Source organism: Mytilus trossulus, chromosome 10, assembly GCF_036588685.1.
Source record: "Mytilus trossulus isolate FHL-02 chromosome 10, PNRI_Mtr1.1.1.hap1, whole genome shotgun sequence".
Taxonomy (NCBI): domain Eukaryota; kingdom Metazoa; phylum Mollusca; class Bivalvia; order Mytilida; family Mytilidae; genus Mytilus; species Mytilus trossulus.
Genome location: NC_086382.1, coordinates 902,424 through 921,994, shown reverse-complemented (window position 1 = coordinate 921,994; position 19,571 = coordinate 902,424). Strand labels below are relative to the sequence as shown.

Below are 19,571 nucleotides of genomic sequence, written 5' to 3'. Positions count from 1 at the left end.
TCTCCAACGCAGCAAGTATTAATGTTTTGTTTTATATCTTTAAAAGAAAATCCTCCACAATTTTTTTACGATATTTCTCGTCCGACATTGTGGTAACTTGCTTAAGACAGGAATATGACTATGACAAATCTGCGTTTATTGCATATGCAGAACACACCGTTAGAGTAATAGATGTAAATTATTACAATATACCACATTGGAAACTGACAATTATACAACACGAACACAGCAATAACCGTGCTTTATTCCATCAGTCAGTAATCTCATAACATTTGTATGACAGAAATAAACAGTTTATTGTTTCTTTCGTTTGATTAAATATAGTAAATTTGTATATGGTAGTGCAGAGTTCCTCTTAAATTGTAGTACAGTGTTATAGGTATTCTTGGTCTAGATCACTTAGTTTAAACATATTTATTTAGAGTGGATTGGGAAACAAGTTTTGCAACTTATATTAATCCCTCTCCACTTTGCGGGTGCGAGTGCTGCCTTGTAGCGGCATTAGCCTACTCTTTTTCGAAATCTACAAGGGTGTCTTTAACGTGCAAGAGATGTGGCTCTCTCTTAACACGGGTCAGCCATTTATCGTCCCCGTCCGACGGACTATCATCGTTTCCTCAAGACCATAATCGCAAATGGTGTCAAGGGAGAGCCGAAAATTGAGTTCCTGAAATTTTCATCCCAAACGGGAATCGAACCAGGAACCTTTGTGCTAGATCACTTATGACCACTTGATTTCACTTGAACATTTGTCAAGTTAACTCCTACATGCTGACGTGACATACTATTAGTGGGAAAACATGTATTGTCCAGTTGTTAAATGTTCGCAGAAATAAGATTGTTTCTTCCTTGTCGGATAGTATTTAAGTAGCAATGCTCTTTCCAGAACACTATTGTGACAAGACTGCAAAAGGTAAGCGATTTTTATTTAGAAAATACTATTTACTAGAGGTATTAAGCTTATGAATGAAATAAATTTATTTGCCTTTTTCCTTGTTTGAATGTATTGAAGTTCATCAATCATATCAAATGTAAACATAAGAAAACTGAAATTCACAAATTTTAAAGTTTATTGTTTGAATTGTGATTCAGTCGAAATTAATATGAAATGTCTATTTCGATGTTAACAATACATCTTAACATTTGGAGTAAAGCAGCAAACTTGCCGCATTTGTTAAAAGTGAATTAACAAAAATACCAAACTCTTAGGAAATTTCAAAACCGAAAAGCTCAAATGACAAGAAACGCTTTAACACATTAGAAGCAGATTCAACATACGGTTACATTTTTAAATAGCAGTAGTTGATTTGACTTTTCGGTCTCAATTTTAAATAGAAGAAATGTTTGTTTTTCAAATTACAATAGTTACTTTATTATTGTATGTCAATTGTGCGTAACTTTGTCGTTTTGAAAATAAGAAGAGTTATTCGAATAACTTCGTGAAATTTCCCTAATTGCTTTGATATTTTTTCTCTTATTAGAGAGCATTTGATAATGATACATCTGGAAATAGTTTTTGTTTACCGACGTATAATTTAATAATGTATTTTCCCTCTCGTCTTTTTAACAGATATCAACAATGATTCGTTTAGTGATGATTTTGATGAATGCTGTATTTCTTTGTGTTGTCACAGCGGATATGGATATGGTATGTTTATTTTTTTTTCAGAAAAGAATTATTTCAATGCATAATTTATAAATTGTATGTTAGTTGTATTCATTCATTCTACTCCGCCGTCCTTTCCGGAGCAACACGCTGTTGTAATTTGTATTTTTTCTGCTCGTTCGTTGTTTTTCACTAAATTGTATTTTAGTCTATTCGTCTTTTTTCTTTTTATCTAAGTTTCGGTTCTCTTTCAATTATCGTCTCATATTGCCCTCTTTGGTGTTTTCCATCTCTGTTCTTAAAAATATGAATCATTAAATATCTTTTTTATTATTCAATTTCACGTGAAATCGTAAATATGTAAAAAAAAAAAAAAAAAAAAAAAAATAACATATGTACCTAACGTGGTCAATGTTGACTTTTTTTGTAAAGATATGACAACGTTGTGTTTTGCTGTGTAAAATTAAATAAAACATCTAGATACCAGGGTTAAATTTTGTATTTACGCAGTTTTGTCTACAAAAGACTTATCAGTGACACTCAATTCAAAAAAGATTTTCTGAAAACTACAACATTTTGAACAAAATGTGTGCTGGATATTAGTTATTTACTTGAAGTAATTACTGTGATACTTGCAAAAAATTAAAATAAGTAGAATAACGGTATATATGGTCCCGATATATACAGATTGAAGTACTTTATATAAAAAAAACATATCTACTGGTTATAAAAGAAGCATCAAGTTGTTTGTCCTCTTCGATAACAAATTGTTGCTGTTTTAGGGGGCATTACACTCGCTATTGTTTTAATAACCAGTAAATAAGTGTATACTACTGATTCCATGCAAAACATGAGCCGTTTAAGAAGAATGGCGAAAAACGGACAACTACTGTTTATTCTTTTCTCATTTATTTAGAATAACGGTAAAAGTGGGGGGGGGGGGGGGGGGGGGGGATCAAGTGAACGCAGAAAAATTAATCCTATGAGGCTTATGTACATGTTCAAATAGTAAAAAATAAAAGCTGTAAATAAACTCATCATAGATACCAGGACTAAATTTTGTATTTACGGCAGACGCGCGTTTCGTCTACAAAAGACTCATCAGTGAAGTTCGAGTCTAAAAATATTAAAAATTACCAAATAAGAACTAAGTTGAAGAGCTTTAAGAACCACAGTTCCTAAGAGTTCTGCCAAATACAGCTAAGGTTATCTATGCCTGAGGAAGATTAGACTCAGTTTTTCAAACATTCAAAATTTGGTAAACAGTTAATTTATCAATATAACCATATCAATGATAATTCATATGAGCACAAAAAATTATGATGATAATTTCATATTGTAATTCTTTTATAGTAATCAAGCTGCTTTTGTTGTTTCCCCCCCCCCCCCCAAAATTGTTGATAAGCGATATTGTTACATTATGTAAGAAAATAAAAAAGTGTTTTTAATAATCATGTAATGTCATTTATACATTGTCACTATTTCAACGGTTCACGTTCGCTCATATAAACTGCATTTATTTGTATATTGTTTATTTGATAAATCTTTCAAGTGATATATTGTTTTTGAATTTGCTTCTCCTTCTTTATCATTATTAATTTTCTTTAAATACAATACGATTTTTTTGTTTTAAGACATGTTTTGTGTTATTTTTTTAAGTTTAAAGGCAGTCATTATAAGCAAAACCTGTTCGTTCTTTTTAGAAATTTGGCTATCACGTTGTTGAGGGGAATGCCAGATATTTGGAAAACATAGAAACCAACCTAGCAGAGAATACGGTAAAAATTCACACCCCAGCACACAATGATGTTATGGAATCGTACCAAATCCAAGATTTTCGTCAGGTTTGTAAAGCAACAACCCTTTATTTTTAATGGTGATTTGATCCGTGTTATCTTAAAAAAATATGTATAAATAGAAGTCAACACTGGACATGCTGAAGCGGAAAACATTTTCTAAAATTTTATTTATATTCTTATTTGTATCAGTCATGATAAAGAAATATCTATTCCCCGTTTGAGGTCGTATAAAACTAATAAAAAATGAAAACTATTTGCATTGTTTGCCAAATTGCATTTTATATTGTGTAAATTAAAAAAGTGAAGACAGAAAACTATTTTAAGGACTCAATTTAAAAGCTTTACAAAAAAAAACCCGCTATTATGGAACATATTAAAGAATACAATTTGAAAGAAAACAGAAACGAAATATGGTTCATATCAACATGATAAAAAGCGAAATAATCACTCTATAAAGTGTTCCGAAACGATTATTTTTCTTAATTTACCTTCAGTGGAACCGATTTCAGAAGATCAACGTATTGTTTTAGTTACATAAGAAAAAAAATATATATTCAATATTTTATGTGTTATAAACTCGATTATATCAATACTTCCATTCTAAAAAGTTTTATGTCTTATATTTGAAATAAGAAAAATACGTTCTATATGTATCACAAAAAATATCCTTAAAAAATTGAATAACTTTCTTGAGTGAAATGAAAATTTAAATTTTTTTTTTTTTTTACAGGGTATGCAGATGAAATGTCTTCCTTCCGTCGAGCAGTGTAGACTACGGGACATAGACAGAAAAACTGCAGGAGATGCCGGTCAAGTTACAGAGGGATTTATCCACAGCTGGGTAAGAAATAGATGAAAACTATTTAAAAAGTTTTAACCTGGTACCTTGTGTTGGCTATTATTCGTTTGTTTCTCTGTCCTATATTTTCTCACATTTATTTGTATTGTAGTCCTGTCATATTTTGTTGCCATTTTAGTGTTATAATTAACAAAGCGGGAGGTTTGGCATGCCACAAAACCAGGTTCAACCCACCATTTTTTTAAATGCCCTATACCAAGTCAAGAAAAACGCTATTGTTATGTTAAATTATAATTCGATTCTTTGTGTTACATTTTAATGGTGTGTTTCTGTTCTGTCGTAGTTTTCTTATATTTGATACGTTTCCCTCAGTTTTAGTTTGTAACCCTGATTTGTTTTTGTCTCTATCGATTTATGAATTTCGAACAGCGGTATACTACTGTTGGCTTTATTTATATTCGTCTGTTACTAGTGACCAGAATCTTTAAAAAAAAAACAAAATAAAAATCAGTCAAATTCAAGGCTTTCTATGTATATAGCCATTCCAAAAAATCTAAAAGAGATAAAAGGCATTCGTGTGGTGTGTGCATTACGTTGTTCGAAAGAGGTATTCTATTGTGTTAAGAATAAATATTCTTAATCCAGTTTATACAAAAAACATTAGTTGATAAAGATTTTTTTTAATTTATTATTTGGCGAACAGAAAATTAGCATTTGTCTAACTGAACACTTATTAAAAAGATTAACATACATAACAATTGATGTGTTTGAAGTACAGAGTCGTCGCCATCTTAAACTAATTATGATCAATTTAGTGTAGTTCTGTATTTGAAACTACAAAAGTAAAAATTATCTTCTTTGTCAAGCTATACTTTTTTGATCCGTGCATACTTATTCAATACTATATCCCGCTACTTCGGGATTCCCGATCATTGGCAGTTAATCCAGAAAAGTCTTTCGAATGCAGCAAATTGATCAAAAATATCTTTGTACTATATACAAGATGAAGTCTGTAAAATAACTGATAGTTTAAATTGAAAGTCTGTACAGACTAAAAGCGATTACAAGCATATGACTCTTCAAATATCAACTCAATAAAGCACTAGTATGGAAAAGAAAAGATTCAGAATTTCTTTGTTTTAAAGTAAACGTGTATATCACAAAATAGATGACTGATGAGATATACCCACCATGTTTTGTTTTTCTTATTGCCAAATTAATATATAATGTTTATGTGTGTGTGTGTGTGTGTTTATATGTCTTTGTTGGTGTGTTTACGTGCGAATGGTAACAAACTTCTTTATTTTACAGAACAAAGGAGATAATACTATAAATAGTGACAACGAGAAAGTCGTGAAGGAAATGTATTATATCAATTTAGATCAGGTAGTGGATGTCAAATCACTTGAAGGGGCATTGAAAAAGTTTTATCAGGATTTTAATTACCCTGTGTATAAGGAAAAGAAGATACCAGACGATGCTGAAATGTTGAATATAACACGTTCGACAGGTTACAAAAACAAAGGTTATTATTTTTAGATATTTTTTTTTAAAGTGAAGCGTAAATAATTTTCTGTATTTTTGTCTATATACGTAGATAATAATCAAAATCTATATATTTGTCTGCTTTTTAAACTTCGACGTTCAATTTCTTGTTTGACTTTTTATATTCAAGTTTTAACTCCGATATATTACTGTTTATACATAAACTTTCCTTCTCAGTTTTTGACCTATATAATCACTCAGTGATCAATTGTCAAGATAGAAGCTTCAAATTTTGTGTTTCACTATTCATACCTTGATTTAAACACACGATTTAGTTTTTTTGTACATTGACTTTAAAAGCCGTTTTTTTAATGTTAAACCTGTATATTTTCACTTTTGTTTCACTGTGCTTACCTGAGCCTTTATATCAATATTTCGCTATTTCTCCTTTGTTTTTTAAATCAATATTTGACTTCGTATCTTTACAAATGTATATTAGAAAAAACCCATGTGAGTAAATCGGGATGTGCTAGAGTTAAGTTTTGTGCTAAAAAATTTCTGTAACAAAATTTGTATATGAATTTAGAAATAAGTTCGAATAAGTCTTATTTTGAAAATTACGGATAATATTCGGATACAAGATAATCTAATCGTGCACTTTGATTTAATAATGCATCGTTTAACATGATAACAGTGTTATTTCAACTCACTCATTATACCTCCATATAAAATAAGGCTTTAATTATGAAAAGATATCAACACATAAGGGTAAGTAAGAGATACAACGGTAAGAGTTGAATCAGGGATACATGTTTATTTTTTACCAAGAATCAAAGCTTATTTATTGTATCTATAATACATAATCACCTCGTTATTTAAACAGCACTCCATACTCGTGAATTTAATTGGAAATTATTAAATATGTATATATGCCGACATTTGAACACTGAATAATCTAATTTTTTGATAAGAAAGGTTGCGGAGTGAAAAATATCAATGTGGATTCATTTACTTTCGTATATACCATTGGTGGACAACTTTAACTTTTTTTTTCTATTTGATTTATTTGTTTTGCCAAAGTCTGTATACAAGCATAGAGAAAATTTGAAACCAATTGATTGTTTAAAATCATGGTTGACTTGTACCTACAAAACCCATTACAATGAGTATACAAACGAAGTTGAATAATTATTAAATCCGCAGTAGATTTTGATATCATCTTTGATTGAGAAATTTAGGAGTTTAGGTGCATTACGCTTTTGAAACAAGTAAAATAAAATTGAGAATGGAAATGGGGAATGTGTCAAAGAGACAACAATCCGACCAAATAAAAAAACAACAGCAGAAGGTCACCAACAGGTCTTCAATGTAGCGAGAAATTCCCGCACCCGGAGGCGTCCTTCAGCTGGCCCCTAAACAAATATATACTAGTTCAGTGATAATGAACGCCATACTAATTTCCAAATTGTACACAAGAAACTAAAATTAAAATAATACAAGAGTGTACGTTAGCAGTTATCAAAAAGACAGTCTTAGCTCCAAGTAACACATCTTTTTTTCTAAATCTTGAAACTGATAATAACAAACGCATTACTGAATTAATCAGTATTAAAATTAGAATGACCAACTGAATTGCGACAAATGATAAATGTGTTACAAATCCATGGTGTAATAAAATTAAATAGAAATACGAACATGGCTGGATTTTTATACAATAAATTTTTAATAGATATAAGACGATATGGTTTGAGTGCCAATGAGACAACTCTCCATCCAAGTAACAATTTGTAAAAGTATTCCATTAAAGTTCAAGGTACGGCGTCCAACATGGAGACTTGACTCACACCGTACAGCAAGTTATAAAGGGCCTTAAAACATTCAAACGGGACAACCAACGGTATAATCTATATAAAAACCAGAAACTTAATGTTTATTTAGGATGTAAATTAATGAGGGTTAGGATTGTATACTCGGAAATTGGACTCCTTGGTTTTTCCATACGATAAAAGGTAATTTATTTTGCCCCCCCCCCCCTAACAACGATTTTTTTCATAAAAGACTTCAATAGTTAAGCAAAGATCATTCAGTAAAACTTAAGCAGATTCTTTATTTCTTTTACTTTTGATTTAAGACCCAATTAATACCAATGCAAATATTAGGTAAATACCCGAGTCGACCATTTCCCATTATTTTGAAAGAAAATTGAATATGTCATAAAGAGCTCCTTAACCTATCAATATGTTCAGCTTGTTATGTTTCCAAACTAATGCTCTTCTGATTTAAATTATCCATTTTGAAATATCGATTTTTTTTTATTTCTCTTTAGTTCTTTATCATCACAACTAACCTTGTAGTATTAGATCGGTTTCATAAACTATGAGAAAGAACTGTTATCGATTGTAACATACTTTTTTAGGTGGTCGTGTTAAAAGGCAATTCACGACGCTAAATAACGATTGCAAACAACAGCAAGCAAAGACAATTTTTGGTATTGATTCAGGGAGAAGTTGCAATCATCTAAAAATGTGTGAAACGTAAGTTATACTTAATAATTTTCCTCTTGATTTCAACTGTTTTGATTGGACTACCGCGAACGAGTAAAATAAGAAGAGTTATTCGAATAACTTCGTGAAATTTCCCTAATTGCTTTGATATTTTTTCTCTTATTAGAAAGCATTTGATAATGATACATCTGGAAATAGTTTTTGTTTACCGAGGTATAATTTAATAATGTATTTTCCCTCTCGTCTTTTTAACAGATATCAACAATGATTCGTTTAGTGATGATTTTGATGAATGCTGTATTTCTTTGTGTTGTCACAGCGGATATGGATATGGTATGTTTATTTTTTTTTCAGAAAAGAATTATTTCAATGCATAATTTATAAATTGTATGTTAGTTGTATTCATTCATTCTACTCCGCCGTCCTTTCCGGAGCAACACGCTGTTGTAATTTGTATTTTTTCTGCTCGTTCGTTGTTTTTCACTAAATTGTATTTTAGTCTATTCGTCTTTTTTCTTTTTATCTAAGTTTCGGTTCTCTTTCAATTATCGTCTCATATTGCCCTCTTTGGTGTTTTCCATCTCTGTTCTTAAAAATATGAATCATTAAATATCTTTTTTATTATTCAATTTCACGTGAAATCGTAAATATGTAAAAAAAAAAAAAAAAAAAAAAAAATAACATATGTACCTAACGTGGTCAATGTTGACTTTTTTTGTAAAGATATGACAACGTTGTGTTTTGCTGTGTAAAATTAAATAAAACATCTAGATACCAGGGTTAAATTTTGTATTTACGCAGTTTTGTCTACAAAAGACTTATCAGTGACACTCAATTCAAAAAAGATTTTCTGAAAACTACAACATTTTGAACAAAATGTGTGCTGGATATTAGTTATTTACTTGAAGTAATTACTGTGATACTTGCAAAAAATTAAAATAAGTAGAATAACGGTATATATGGTCCCGATATATACAGATTGAAGTACTTTATATAAAAAAAACATATCTACTGGTTATAAAAGAAGCATCAAGTTGTTTGTCCTCTTCGATAACAAATTGTTGCTGTTTTAGGGGGCATTACACTCGCTATTGTTTTAATAACCAGTAAATAAGTGTATACTACTGATTCCATGCAAAACATGAGCCGTTTAAGAAGAATGGCGAAAAACGGACAACTACTGTTTATTCTTTTCTCATTTATTTAGAATAACGGTAAAAGTGGGGGGGGGGGGGGATCAAGTGAACGCAGAAAAATTAATCCTATGAGGCTTATGTACATGTTCAAATAGTAAAAAATAAAAGCTGTAAATAAACTCATCATAGATACCAGGACTAAATTTTGTATTTACGGCAGACGCGCGTTTCGTCTACAAAAGACTCATCAGTGAAGTTCGAGTCTAAAAATATTAAAAATTACCAAATAAGAACTAAGTTGAAGAGCTTTAAGAACCACAGTTCCTAAGAGTTCTGCCAAATACAGCTAAGGTTATCTATGCCTGAGGAAGATTAGACTCAGTTTTTCAAACATTCAAAATTTGGTAAACAGTTAATTTATCAATATAACCATATCAATGATAATTCATATGAGCACAAAAAATTATGATGATAATTTCATATTGTAATTCTTTTATAGTAATCAAGCTGCTTTTGTTGTTTCCCCCCCCCCCCCAAAATTGTTGATAAGCGATATTGTTACATTATGTAAGAAAATAAAAAAGTGTTTTTAATAATCATGTAATGTCATTTATACATTGTCACTATTTCAACGGTTCACGTTCGCTCATATAAACTGCATTTATTTGTATATTGTTTATTTGATAAATCTTTCAAGTGATATATTGTTTTTGAATTTGCTTCTCCTTCTTTATCATTATTAATTTTCTTTAAATACAATACGATTTTTTTGTTTTAAGACATGTTTTGTGTTATTTTTTTAAGTTTAAAGGCAGTCATTATAAGCAAAACCTGTTCGTTCTTTTTAGAAATTTGGCTATCACGTTGTTGAGGGGAATGCCAGATATTTGGAAAACATAGAAACCAACCTAGCAGAGAATACGGTAAAAATTCACACCCCAGCACACAATGATGTTATGGAATCGTACCAAATCCAAGATTTTCGTCAGGTTTGTAAAGCAACAACCCTTTATTTTTAATGGTGATTTGATCCGTGTTATCTTAAAAAAATATGTATAAATAGAAGTCAACACTGGACATGCTGAAGCGGAAAACATTTTCTAAAATTTTATTTATATTCTTATTTGTATCAGTCATGATAAAGAAATATCTATTCCCCGTTTGAGGTCGTATAAAACTAATAAAAAATGAAAACTATTTGCATTGTTTGCCAAATTGCATTTTATATTGTGTAAATTAAAAAAGTGAAGACAGAAAACTATTTTAAGGACTCAATTTAAAAGCTTTACAAAAAAAAACCCGCTATTATGGAACATATTAAAGAATACAATTTGAAAGAAAACAGAAACGAAATATGGTTCATATCAACATGATAAAAAGCGAAATAATCACTCTATAAAGTGTTCCGAAACGATTATTTTTCTTAATTTACCTTCAGTGGAACCGATTTCAGAAGATCAACGTATTGTTTTAGTTACATAAGAAAAAAAATATATATTCAATATTTTATGTGTTATAAACTCGATTATATCAATACTTCCATTCTAAAAAGTTTTATGTCTTATATTTGAAATAAGAAAAATACGTTCTATATGTATCACAAAAAATATCCTTAAAAAATTGAATAACTTTCTTGAGTGAAATGAAAATTTAAATTTTTTTTTTTTTTTACAGGGTATGCAGATGAAATGTCTTCCTTCCGTCGAGCAGTGTAGACTACGGGACATAGACAGAAAAACTGCAGGAGATGCCGGTCAAGTTACAGAGGGATTTATCCACAGCTGGGTAAGAAATAGATGAAAACTATTTAAAAAGTTTTAACCTGGTACCTTGTGTTGGCTATTATTCGTTTGTTTCTCTGTCCTATATTTTCTCACATTTATTTGTATTGTAGTCCTGTCATATTTTGTTGCCATTTTAGTGTTATAATTAACAAAGCGGGAGGTTTGGCATGCCACAAAACCAGGTTCAACCCACCATTTTTTTAAATGCCCTATACCAAGTCAAGAAAAACGCTATTGTTATGTTAAATTATAATTCGATTCTTTGTGTTACATTTTAATGGTGTGTTTCTGTTCTGTCGTAGTTTTCTTATATTTGATACGTTTCCCTCAGTTTTAGTTTGTAACCCTGATTTGTTTTTGTCTCTATCGATTTATGAATTTCGAACAGCGGTATACTACTGTTGGCTTTATTTATATTCGTCTGTTACTAGTGACCAGAATCTTTAAAAAAAAAACAAAATAAAAATCAGTCAAATTCAAGGCTTTCTATGTATATAGCCATTCCAAAAAATCTAAAAGAGATAAAAGGCATTCGTGTGGTGTGTGCATTACGTTGTTCGAAAGAGGTATTCTATTGTGTTAAGAATAAATATTCTTAATCCAGTTTATACAAAAAACATTAGTTGATAAAGATTTTTTTTAATTTATTATTTGGCGAACAGAAAATTAGCATTTGTCTAACTGAACACTTATTAAAAAGATTAACATACATAACAATTGATGTGTTTGAAGTACAGAGTCGTCGCCATCTTAAACTAATTATGATCAATTTAGTGTAGTTCTGTATTTGAAACTACAAAAGTAAAAATTATCTTCTTTGTCAAGCTATACTTTTTTGATCCGTGCATACTTATTCAATACTATATCCCGCTACTTCGGGATTCCCGATCATTGGCAGTTAATCCAGAAAAGTCTTTCGAATGCAGCAAATTGATCAAAAATATCTTTGTACTATATACAAGATGAAGTCTGTAAAATAACTGATAGTTTAAATTGAAAGTCTGTACAGACTAAAAGCGATTACAAGCATATGACTCTTCAAATATCAACTCAATAAAGCACTAGTATGGAAAAGAAAAGATTCAGAATTTCTTTGTTTTAAAGTAAACGTGTATATCACAAAATAGATGACTGATGAGATATACCCACCATGTTTTGTTTTTCTTATTGCCAAATTAATATATAATGTTTATGTGTGTGTGTGTGTGTGTTTATATGTCTTTGTTGGTGTGTTTACGTGCGAATGGTAACAAACTTCTTTATTTTACAGAACAAAGGAGATAATACTATAAATAGTGACAACGAGAAAGTCGTGAAGGAAATGTATTATATCAATTTAGATCAGGTAGTGGATGTCAAATCACTTGAAGGGGCATTGAAAAAGTTTTATCAGGATTTTAATTACCCTGTGTATAAGGAAAAGAAGATACCAGACGATGCTGAAATGTTGAATATAACACGTTCGACAGGTTACAAAAACAAAGGTTATTATTTTTAGATATTTTTTTTTAAAGTGAAGCGTAAATAATTTTCTGTATTTTTGTCTATATACGTAGATAATAATCAAAATCTATATATTTGTCTGCTTTTTAAACTTCGACGTTCAATTTCTTGTTTGACTTTTTATATTCAAGTTTTAACTCCGATATATTACTGTTTATACATAAACTTTCCTTCTCAGTTTTTGACCTATATAATCACTCAGTGATCAATTGTCAAGATAGAAGCTTCAAATTTTGTGTTTCACTATTCATACCTTGATTTAAACACACGATTTAGTTTTTTTGTACATTGACTTTAAAAGCCGTTTTTTAATGTTAAACCTGTATATTTTCACTTTTGTTTCACTGTGCTTACCTGAGCCTTTATATCAATATTTCGCTATTTCTCCTTTGTTTTTTAAATCAATATTTGACTTCGTATCTTTACAAATGTATATTAGAAAAAACCCATGTGAGTAAATCGGGATGTGCTAGAGTTAAGTTTTGTGCTAAAAAATTTCTGTAACAAAATTTGTATATGAATTTAGAAATAAGTTCGAATAAGTCTTATTTTGAAAATTACGGATAATATTCGGATACAAGATAATCTAATCGTGCACTTTGATTTAATAATGCATCGTTTAACATGATAACAGTGTTATTTCAACTCACTCATTATACCTCCATATAAAATAAGGCTTTAATTATGAAAAGATATCAACACATAAGGGTAAGTAAGAGATACAACGGTAAGAGTTGAATCAGGGATACATGTTTATTTTTTACCAAGAATCAAAGCTTATTTATTGTATCTATAATACATAATCACCTCGTTATTTAAACAGCACTCCATACTCGTGAATTTAATTGGAAATTATTAAATATGTATATATGCCGACATTTGAACACTGAATAATCTAATTTTTTGATAAGAAAGGTTGCGGAGTGAAAAATATCAATGTGGATTCATTTACTTTCGTATATACCATTGGTGGACAACTTTAACTTTTTTTTTCTATTTGATTTATTTGTTTTGCCAAAGTCTGTATACAAGCATAGAGAAAATTTGAAACCAATTGATTGTTTAAAATCATGGTTGACTTGTACCTACAAAACCCATTACAATGAGTATACAAACGAAGTTGAATAATTATTAAATCCGCAGTAGATTTTGATATCATCTTTGATTGAGAAATTTAGGAGTTTAGGTGCATTACGCTTTTGAAACAAGTAAAATAAAATTGAGAATGGAAATGGGGAATGTGTCAAAGAGACAACAATCCGACCAAATAAAAAAACAACAGCAGAAGGTCACCAACAGGTCTTCAATGTAGCGAGAAATTCCCGCACCCGGAGGCGTCCTTCAGCTGGCCCCTAAACAAATATATACTAGTTCAGTGATAATGAACGCCATACTAATTTCCAAATTGTACACAAGAAACTAAAATTAAAATAATACAAGAGTGTACGTTAGCAGTTATCAAAAAGACAGTCTTAGCTCCAAGTAACACATCTTTTTTTCTAAATCTTGAAACTGATAATAACAAACGCATTACTGAATTAATCAGTATTAAAATTAGAATGACCAACTGAATTGCGACAAATGATAAATGTGTTACAAATCCATGGTGTAATAAAATTAAATAGAAATACGAACATGGCTGGATTTTTATACAATAAATTTTTAATAGATATAAGACGATATGGTTTGAGTGCCAATGAGACAACTCTCCATCCAAGTAACAATTTGTAAAAGTATTCCATTAAAGTTCAAGGTACGGCGTCCAACATGGAGACTTGACTCACACCGTACAGCAAGTTATAAAGGGCCTTAAAACATTCAAACGGGACAACCAACGGTATAATCTATATAAAAACCAGAAACTTAATGTTTATTTAGGATGTAAATTAATGAGGGTTAGGATTGTATACTCGGAAATTGGACTCCTTGGTTTTTCCATACGATAAAAGGTAATTTATTTTGCCCCCCCCCCCCTAACAACGATTTTTTTCATAAAAGACTTCAATAGTTAAGCAAAGATCATTCAGTAAAACTTAAGCAGATTCTTTATTTCTTTTACTTTTGATTTAAGACCCAATTAATACCAATGCAAATATTAGGTAAATACCCGAGTCGACCATTTCCCATTATTTTGAAAGAAAATTGAATATGTCATAAAGAGCTCCTTAACCTATCAATATGTTCAGCTTGTTATGTTTCCAAACTAATGCTCTTCTGATTTAAATTATCCATTTTGAAATATCGATTTTTTTTTATTTCTCTTTAGTTCTTTATCATCACAACTAACCTTGTAGTATTAGATCGGTTTCATAAACTATGAGAAAGAACTGTTATCGATTGTAACATACTTTTTTAGGTGGTCGTGTTAAAAGGCAATTCACGACGCTAAATAACGATTGCAAACAACAGCAAGCAAAGACAATTTTTGGTATTGATTCAGGGAGAAGTTGCAATCATCTAAAAATGTGTGAAACGTAAGTTATACTTAATAATTTTCCTCTTGATTTCAACTGTTTTGATTGGACTACCGCGAACGAGTCTTCAACATTATTCATGCTGTTTTTGAAATCATTTTATCGCCAGACTTTGTTATGTTGCCAAAGATATATACAAATTAAGGCAAGATATGAAATATCTGTTTCACTTATGACAATGAATATGTTTCAATTTACAGTTTGTCTTTTTCATTTTTAGCCATGACGTTGTCAGTTTGTTTAAGATTTATGAGTTTGACTGTCCCTTTGGTATCTTTCGTCCCTCTTTTTTCAATCGTCAGAATTACGCTTTCGTCCTCTTTATTTCTGTGACCTATTGAATTTGACTAATCACTAAATTTTAACTTACACGAGGAACGTAAAGAAACCGAAATCTTGAAAACTTGCTGCCTTTTTTCGGTTTTAAATTGCAATGGAAAACATAGTATACATCCTATCATATCTGTAAAAAAAGATCTGAAGGAAAATACCTATAACGATACTAAAAGAAAATTATTTATTCTTTTTACGCATATAGGAAAACATTCTTAAGGCAAATAAGGTTTATTATCTAACTAATTTTGTTGAGTTTTCTGTGAAAACGAATTAAAACCTAATAATATCATCAATCTGATTTCGTAAATGTTCCATTTATAAGCAATTTCCTCAAAATTTAGGTAACTTAAATTATTTTCATGTATATTTCAGAAAGGAAAGAAGAAATGGGCGATGGGTACTGACAGATTGTGACAATGTACACATTACTTCACCATTAGTCTATCTATGTGTGTGCTGTCCTTGGGTAACATCAATCGATCTAAACGGAAATGAATGTGCATGTTCTAGAATGCAGGACTGGTAGAATATACTAGTTAAGATAAACACTCCAAATAACAGGATTATGCAGAACAGTATTCTTATCTGAATAAAATAACATTTCCAATTGAAGTGTGTCTATCAGCTTTGACCACCATGATTAATGTTTTGTATGAATCTTCTCTTTATGCAAACATAGTATTTCAGAAAATAAAATATGTAAAACATGAAGATGCAGAAAAATGTAAAACCAGATATAATTCTTTTATCCTATTTAACATTTTGTTACTACACTTAAATACTATCAACATTGGTTAATTGCAAAGGATGCATACTTGTACTTCTTCTAAATTTTACTGTAGCTCCAATATTTGTTTTATTTCCTATTATGTTTTCCGTGATGAAGGCCCATGGATAAAATCGTCGTCTACGTTCATATCCGTGCATATGGACATCACGAGTTGGTTGACAGTTATGAAATAACCGTTTCACAAATGATATCGGTAATGGTCCTTATGTCGTAACTACAATTCACTTCCCTTTTAACAAATAATGTGACCTACCAAATTAGACCGGTTTTATTATAACATGAGCAACATGACGGGTGACACATATGGAGCAGGATCCCTATTTTTGGTGGGGTTCGTGTTGCTTAGTCTTTAGTTTCCTATGTTGTGTCTTGTGTAAATATTATTTGTCTGTTTGTCTTTTTATTTTTTAGCCATGGCGTTGTCAGTTTATTTTCGATCTATGAGGTTGAATGTCCCTCTGGTATCTTTTGTCTTCCTTTTTTAACACCCTCTAGTACCATGTACTTGGATACTCCAGGGTGTAAAAATATCCGTATATACGGATATGATAACTCATGATACATCATGTACAGTGATAACATCCTGGAAAACGCCGACGAGTAAAGAACATCACTCAACTAATGAAAGACATTATTTCTATAGCCTAGTTGGTCGAGTGGTATAGGTAGCTTGCCATAGCACAGGCGGTGTTGCCATGATTTCTCAGATTCAAGGGTTCTAATCACACAGAGACGCAAAAGAATCATTTGCTCATGCAAATTAAAAGATCGAACATTATTATGCAAAATTTGAGATGAAGTTAACATGCCTCTATCAATCACGAAATTATAGTTGTGCATTTACATCTTTTTCGACATTATGTTAATGGTGACAATTGTCGACAAAAATCAATAGGATTTGCCTTAAGACTGCATAACAAATATATAGAGTGAAATTAAGTACATGTATGTTCATTTTTCATACCCAGCTATGGATAAACCTTCTTTAACTTGACCAGTAACTCCTTTGGATGTTCCGTTTATGCCCTGCAGTCTGATTGCTTTAAGGAAGTGAGACTTTTCATCTGCTGACCCTGTAATGAAAACCTACTGATTCAAAGAAAGATATAAGTTTTCAAAATGATGATGATAATGAATGGCTGATTAACGTCCAGCGGCAAATACATATGCATAGTCAGGACAAAAATACATTAATGCTATATGAATATTGACCAAGTATTGCTCTTATTCCTTAATTACGAGTAGCTAACGTATAACCAGCAAATACCTATTTGAAAGTCTTTGGTTTAAATTGACAATTTTCAAACCTTGACCTTCCAATCTCGAGGCAAAGACACTGCTACAGCTATAGGACCATCGAGGGCTATACAAGTTTTAAGCAATGTTAATTAATTCGGAATATGTACTTTTTTCAATACATATAATAAGACTTTGGAATACAATTCTACAAAACATCATTGAATGTACTCTCGATGGCAGTCCTAGATTATTCCGTCATTTGCGATCACACAATGCGTAATTTATCGTTCCGAATGAGTTGCTTAAATACCCAGGTTTAATTCCCTTCTTTCTACAGAAGGAAATAAATTCAACTTAGATACCAGGATCAAATGTTTTCTGTACTAAGTAATGAATATGAAAGTTGGTTTGCCTTCGTTTGAAGTGTTTAAGCTTTTTCTTTTGCCTCTCGATAAGGGACTTCCCGATTAAAATTATCGTTGGAGTTTGGTAATTTTTTTACTTTTTTTTATTTTATGATTTGCAATACGAAATGGTTACGTACAATACATATCCTTGGAAATGACTGAAACACAACAAAGGAATAAAGCATTAATTAAAATCATCTGTAAAAGAGCCATTATAAATTTATGTAAAAAATAAACAATAAGGAAACAATAATCAAACTGTTCATTTTTTAAATTGATAACTATAAGGACATAAAAAAAATACTATTTTCAACTGAATTCTTAACAGATGCCTTCGTAGAGCGGAAAATAATCTCAACAATTAAGTGTAGCTGTCTGAATTTATCAAAGAAAAATCATGAAACGTTTTCTTATATTCATATCGACAGAGTCAAGTAATAATTAAAATAAGAGCAAGTTTTAAGTTGAACACGAAAGGTCAAATTTACACCACAATACATGGGAAACACGAGCGGGCCATTGACTGAATCAAAGTACCTGTAGCTTACTTTCATCCTGGATTTTCAGTATTCGTATTATCATTTGTAGGCGAGTGATATGAGAGCCAAATTTACATTTTTAATGCACCTATCTAACACACGGCTAAATTATATATCATTGGAAAGCTAAGAATGTGTACTTTCTAAATATCCCGGTCGTCAAAAGAAATTATGGTGCATTTTTTTTTTAAATCGAGGTCAAAGGTCATTGGTGCAATTTCAATTCTCGGATACTTCCAGTGGAAAAATCGAGTCAAAACAAATGCAAAAACAAAACAATTTTATGGAAATGCTGTATTACTGTTGGGAAAATATATTTCTATCATAATATTAATTAATTTTGGTTGATTTTAACGGTAACGCATTTACGTAACGTTTTCTCTCGGAGTCTTTGAAAATCAATCATTAAGTAACACAAATGTATCTAAAGTCACCCTTGCATCATCTAAATCTTATAATTCCTCCATATCATTTGATTACACGTATTTACAAACATATATCTTTAAATTTGATATAAATATTCCGAAATAAAATATTTGAAGCAAGGGGAAAATATAACATATGACGTATTCTTAATTGGTTAGAAAAGTCCCATAATGAGCTGTAAAATAAAATAAAATTGAGAAAGCGAATGGTCTCCTGTTAGTTTGAAAGCCTGCCAACTGCTTAAAGATGAGACAACAATAGGGCAGATTTCTTTTTTATTATTGTAGTGCAATATGTTGAGTCTGGATCATACCGCAATTCCATTTACATCACTAACTCAGATATGATAAGAGTACTAACTAACATTACTAAAATGAGTAAAGTGCTACTAGTATATTTATATCAACAAATTGACAATTTTAATATAAAACATCACAAGGAAAATATGATTAATCATTGTACGTCTAACTGTGTTTGATTTTACTTTAGTCGGCCGCCGTGTATCTTGAGATATCTAGTTAATCAAACAACACTTTACAAAGTAGTTTGTACTTTTTTTAAATTACGCTAGTGATGACGTTCGGCTACTTTGGCACTAAGTATTACTTTTTTATATCTTGTTTCACCGCTTCAAAAGGGAGGACAAGGTTATCCTAATACTGAACCTTTTATTTGGCTTTCTTGTGTTAAAATTCCGTTAGCGTGTAACCTAAATGATCGAAACGTCGGACCAATGAGATGTTC

General features: G+C 30.7%; 2 protein-coding genes across 2 annotated transcripts; both read left to right on the top strand.

The window, feature by feature from the left end:
- The first annotated feature begins 730 nt into the window (after nt 1-730).
- On the top strand, nt 731-8,227 carry LOC134686475 (uncharacterized). Its single transcript, XM_063546141.1, has 6 exons — nt 731-913; nt 1,571-1,648; nt 3,310-3,450; nt 4,136-4,246; nt 5,516-5,729; nt 8,106-8,227. The coding sequence occupies exons 2-6, from the start codon at nt 1,580-1,582 to the stop codon at nt 8,225-8,227; spliced, it is 657 nt and encodes a 218-aa protein (XP_063402211.1). The 5' UTR covers nt 731-913; nt 1,571-1,579.
- Nucleotides 8,228-8,436: 209 nt separating this feature from the next.
- LOC134686697 (uncharacterized) lies at nt 8,437-16,137 on the top strand. The gene is made up of 6 exons (XM_063546379.1): nt 8,437-8,526; nt 10,178-10,318; nt 11,004-11,114; nt 12,384-12,597; nt 14,973-15,090; nt 15,799-16,137. Exons 1-6 carry the CDS (start codon nt 8,458-8,460, stop codon nt 15,950-15,952), a joined length of 807 nt encoding a protein of 268 aa, XP_063402449.1. The 5' UTR covers nt 8,437-8,457; the 3' UTR covers nt 15,953-16,137.
- The last annotated feature ends 3,434 nt before the right edge of the window (nt 16,138-19,571 follow it).

Bases quoted from the DNA above. Each gene is read 5' to 3' on its own strand.
- LOC134686475 (XM_063546141.1), top strand. From the start codon at position 1,580: ATGATTCGTTTAGTGATGATTTTGATGAATGCTGTATTTCTTTGTGTT. The intron at 1,649-3,309 runs GTATGTTTATTT...CGTTCTTTTTAG, and splicing joins TCACAGCGGATATGGATATG to AAATTTGGCTATCACGTTGT. The intron at 5,730-8,105 runs GTTATTATTTTT...ATACTTTTTTAG, and splicing joins GACAGGTTACAAAAACAAAG to GTGGTCGTGTTAAAAGGCAA.
- LOC134686697 (XM_063546379.1), top strand. From the start codon at position 8,458: ATGATTCGTTTAGTGATGATTTTGATGAATGCTGTATTTCTTTGTGTT. The intron at 12,598-14,972 runs GTTATTATTTTT...ATACTTTTTTAG, and splicing joins GACAGGTTACAAAAACAAAG to GTGGTCGTGTTAAAAGGCAA. The intron at 15,091-15,798 runs GTAAGTTATACT...TGTATATTTCAG, and splicing joins CATCTAAAAATGTGTGAAAC to AAAGGAAAGAAGAAATGGGC.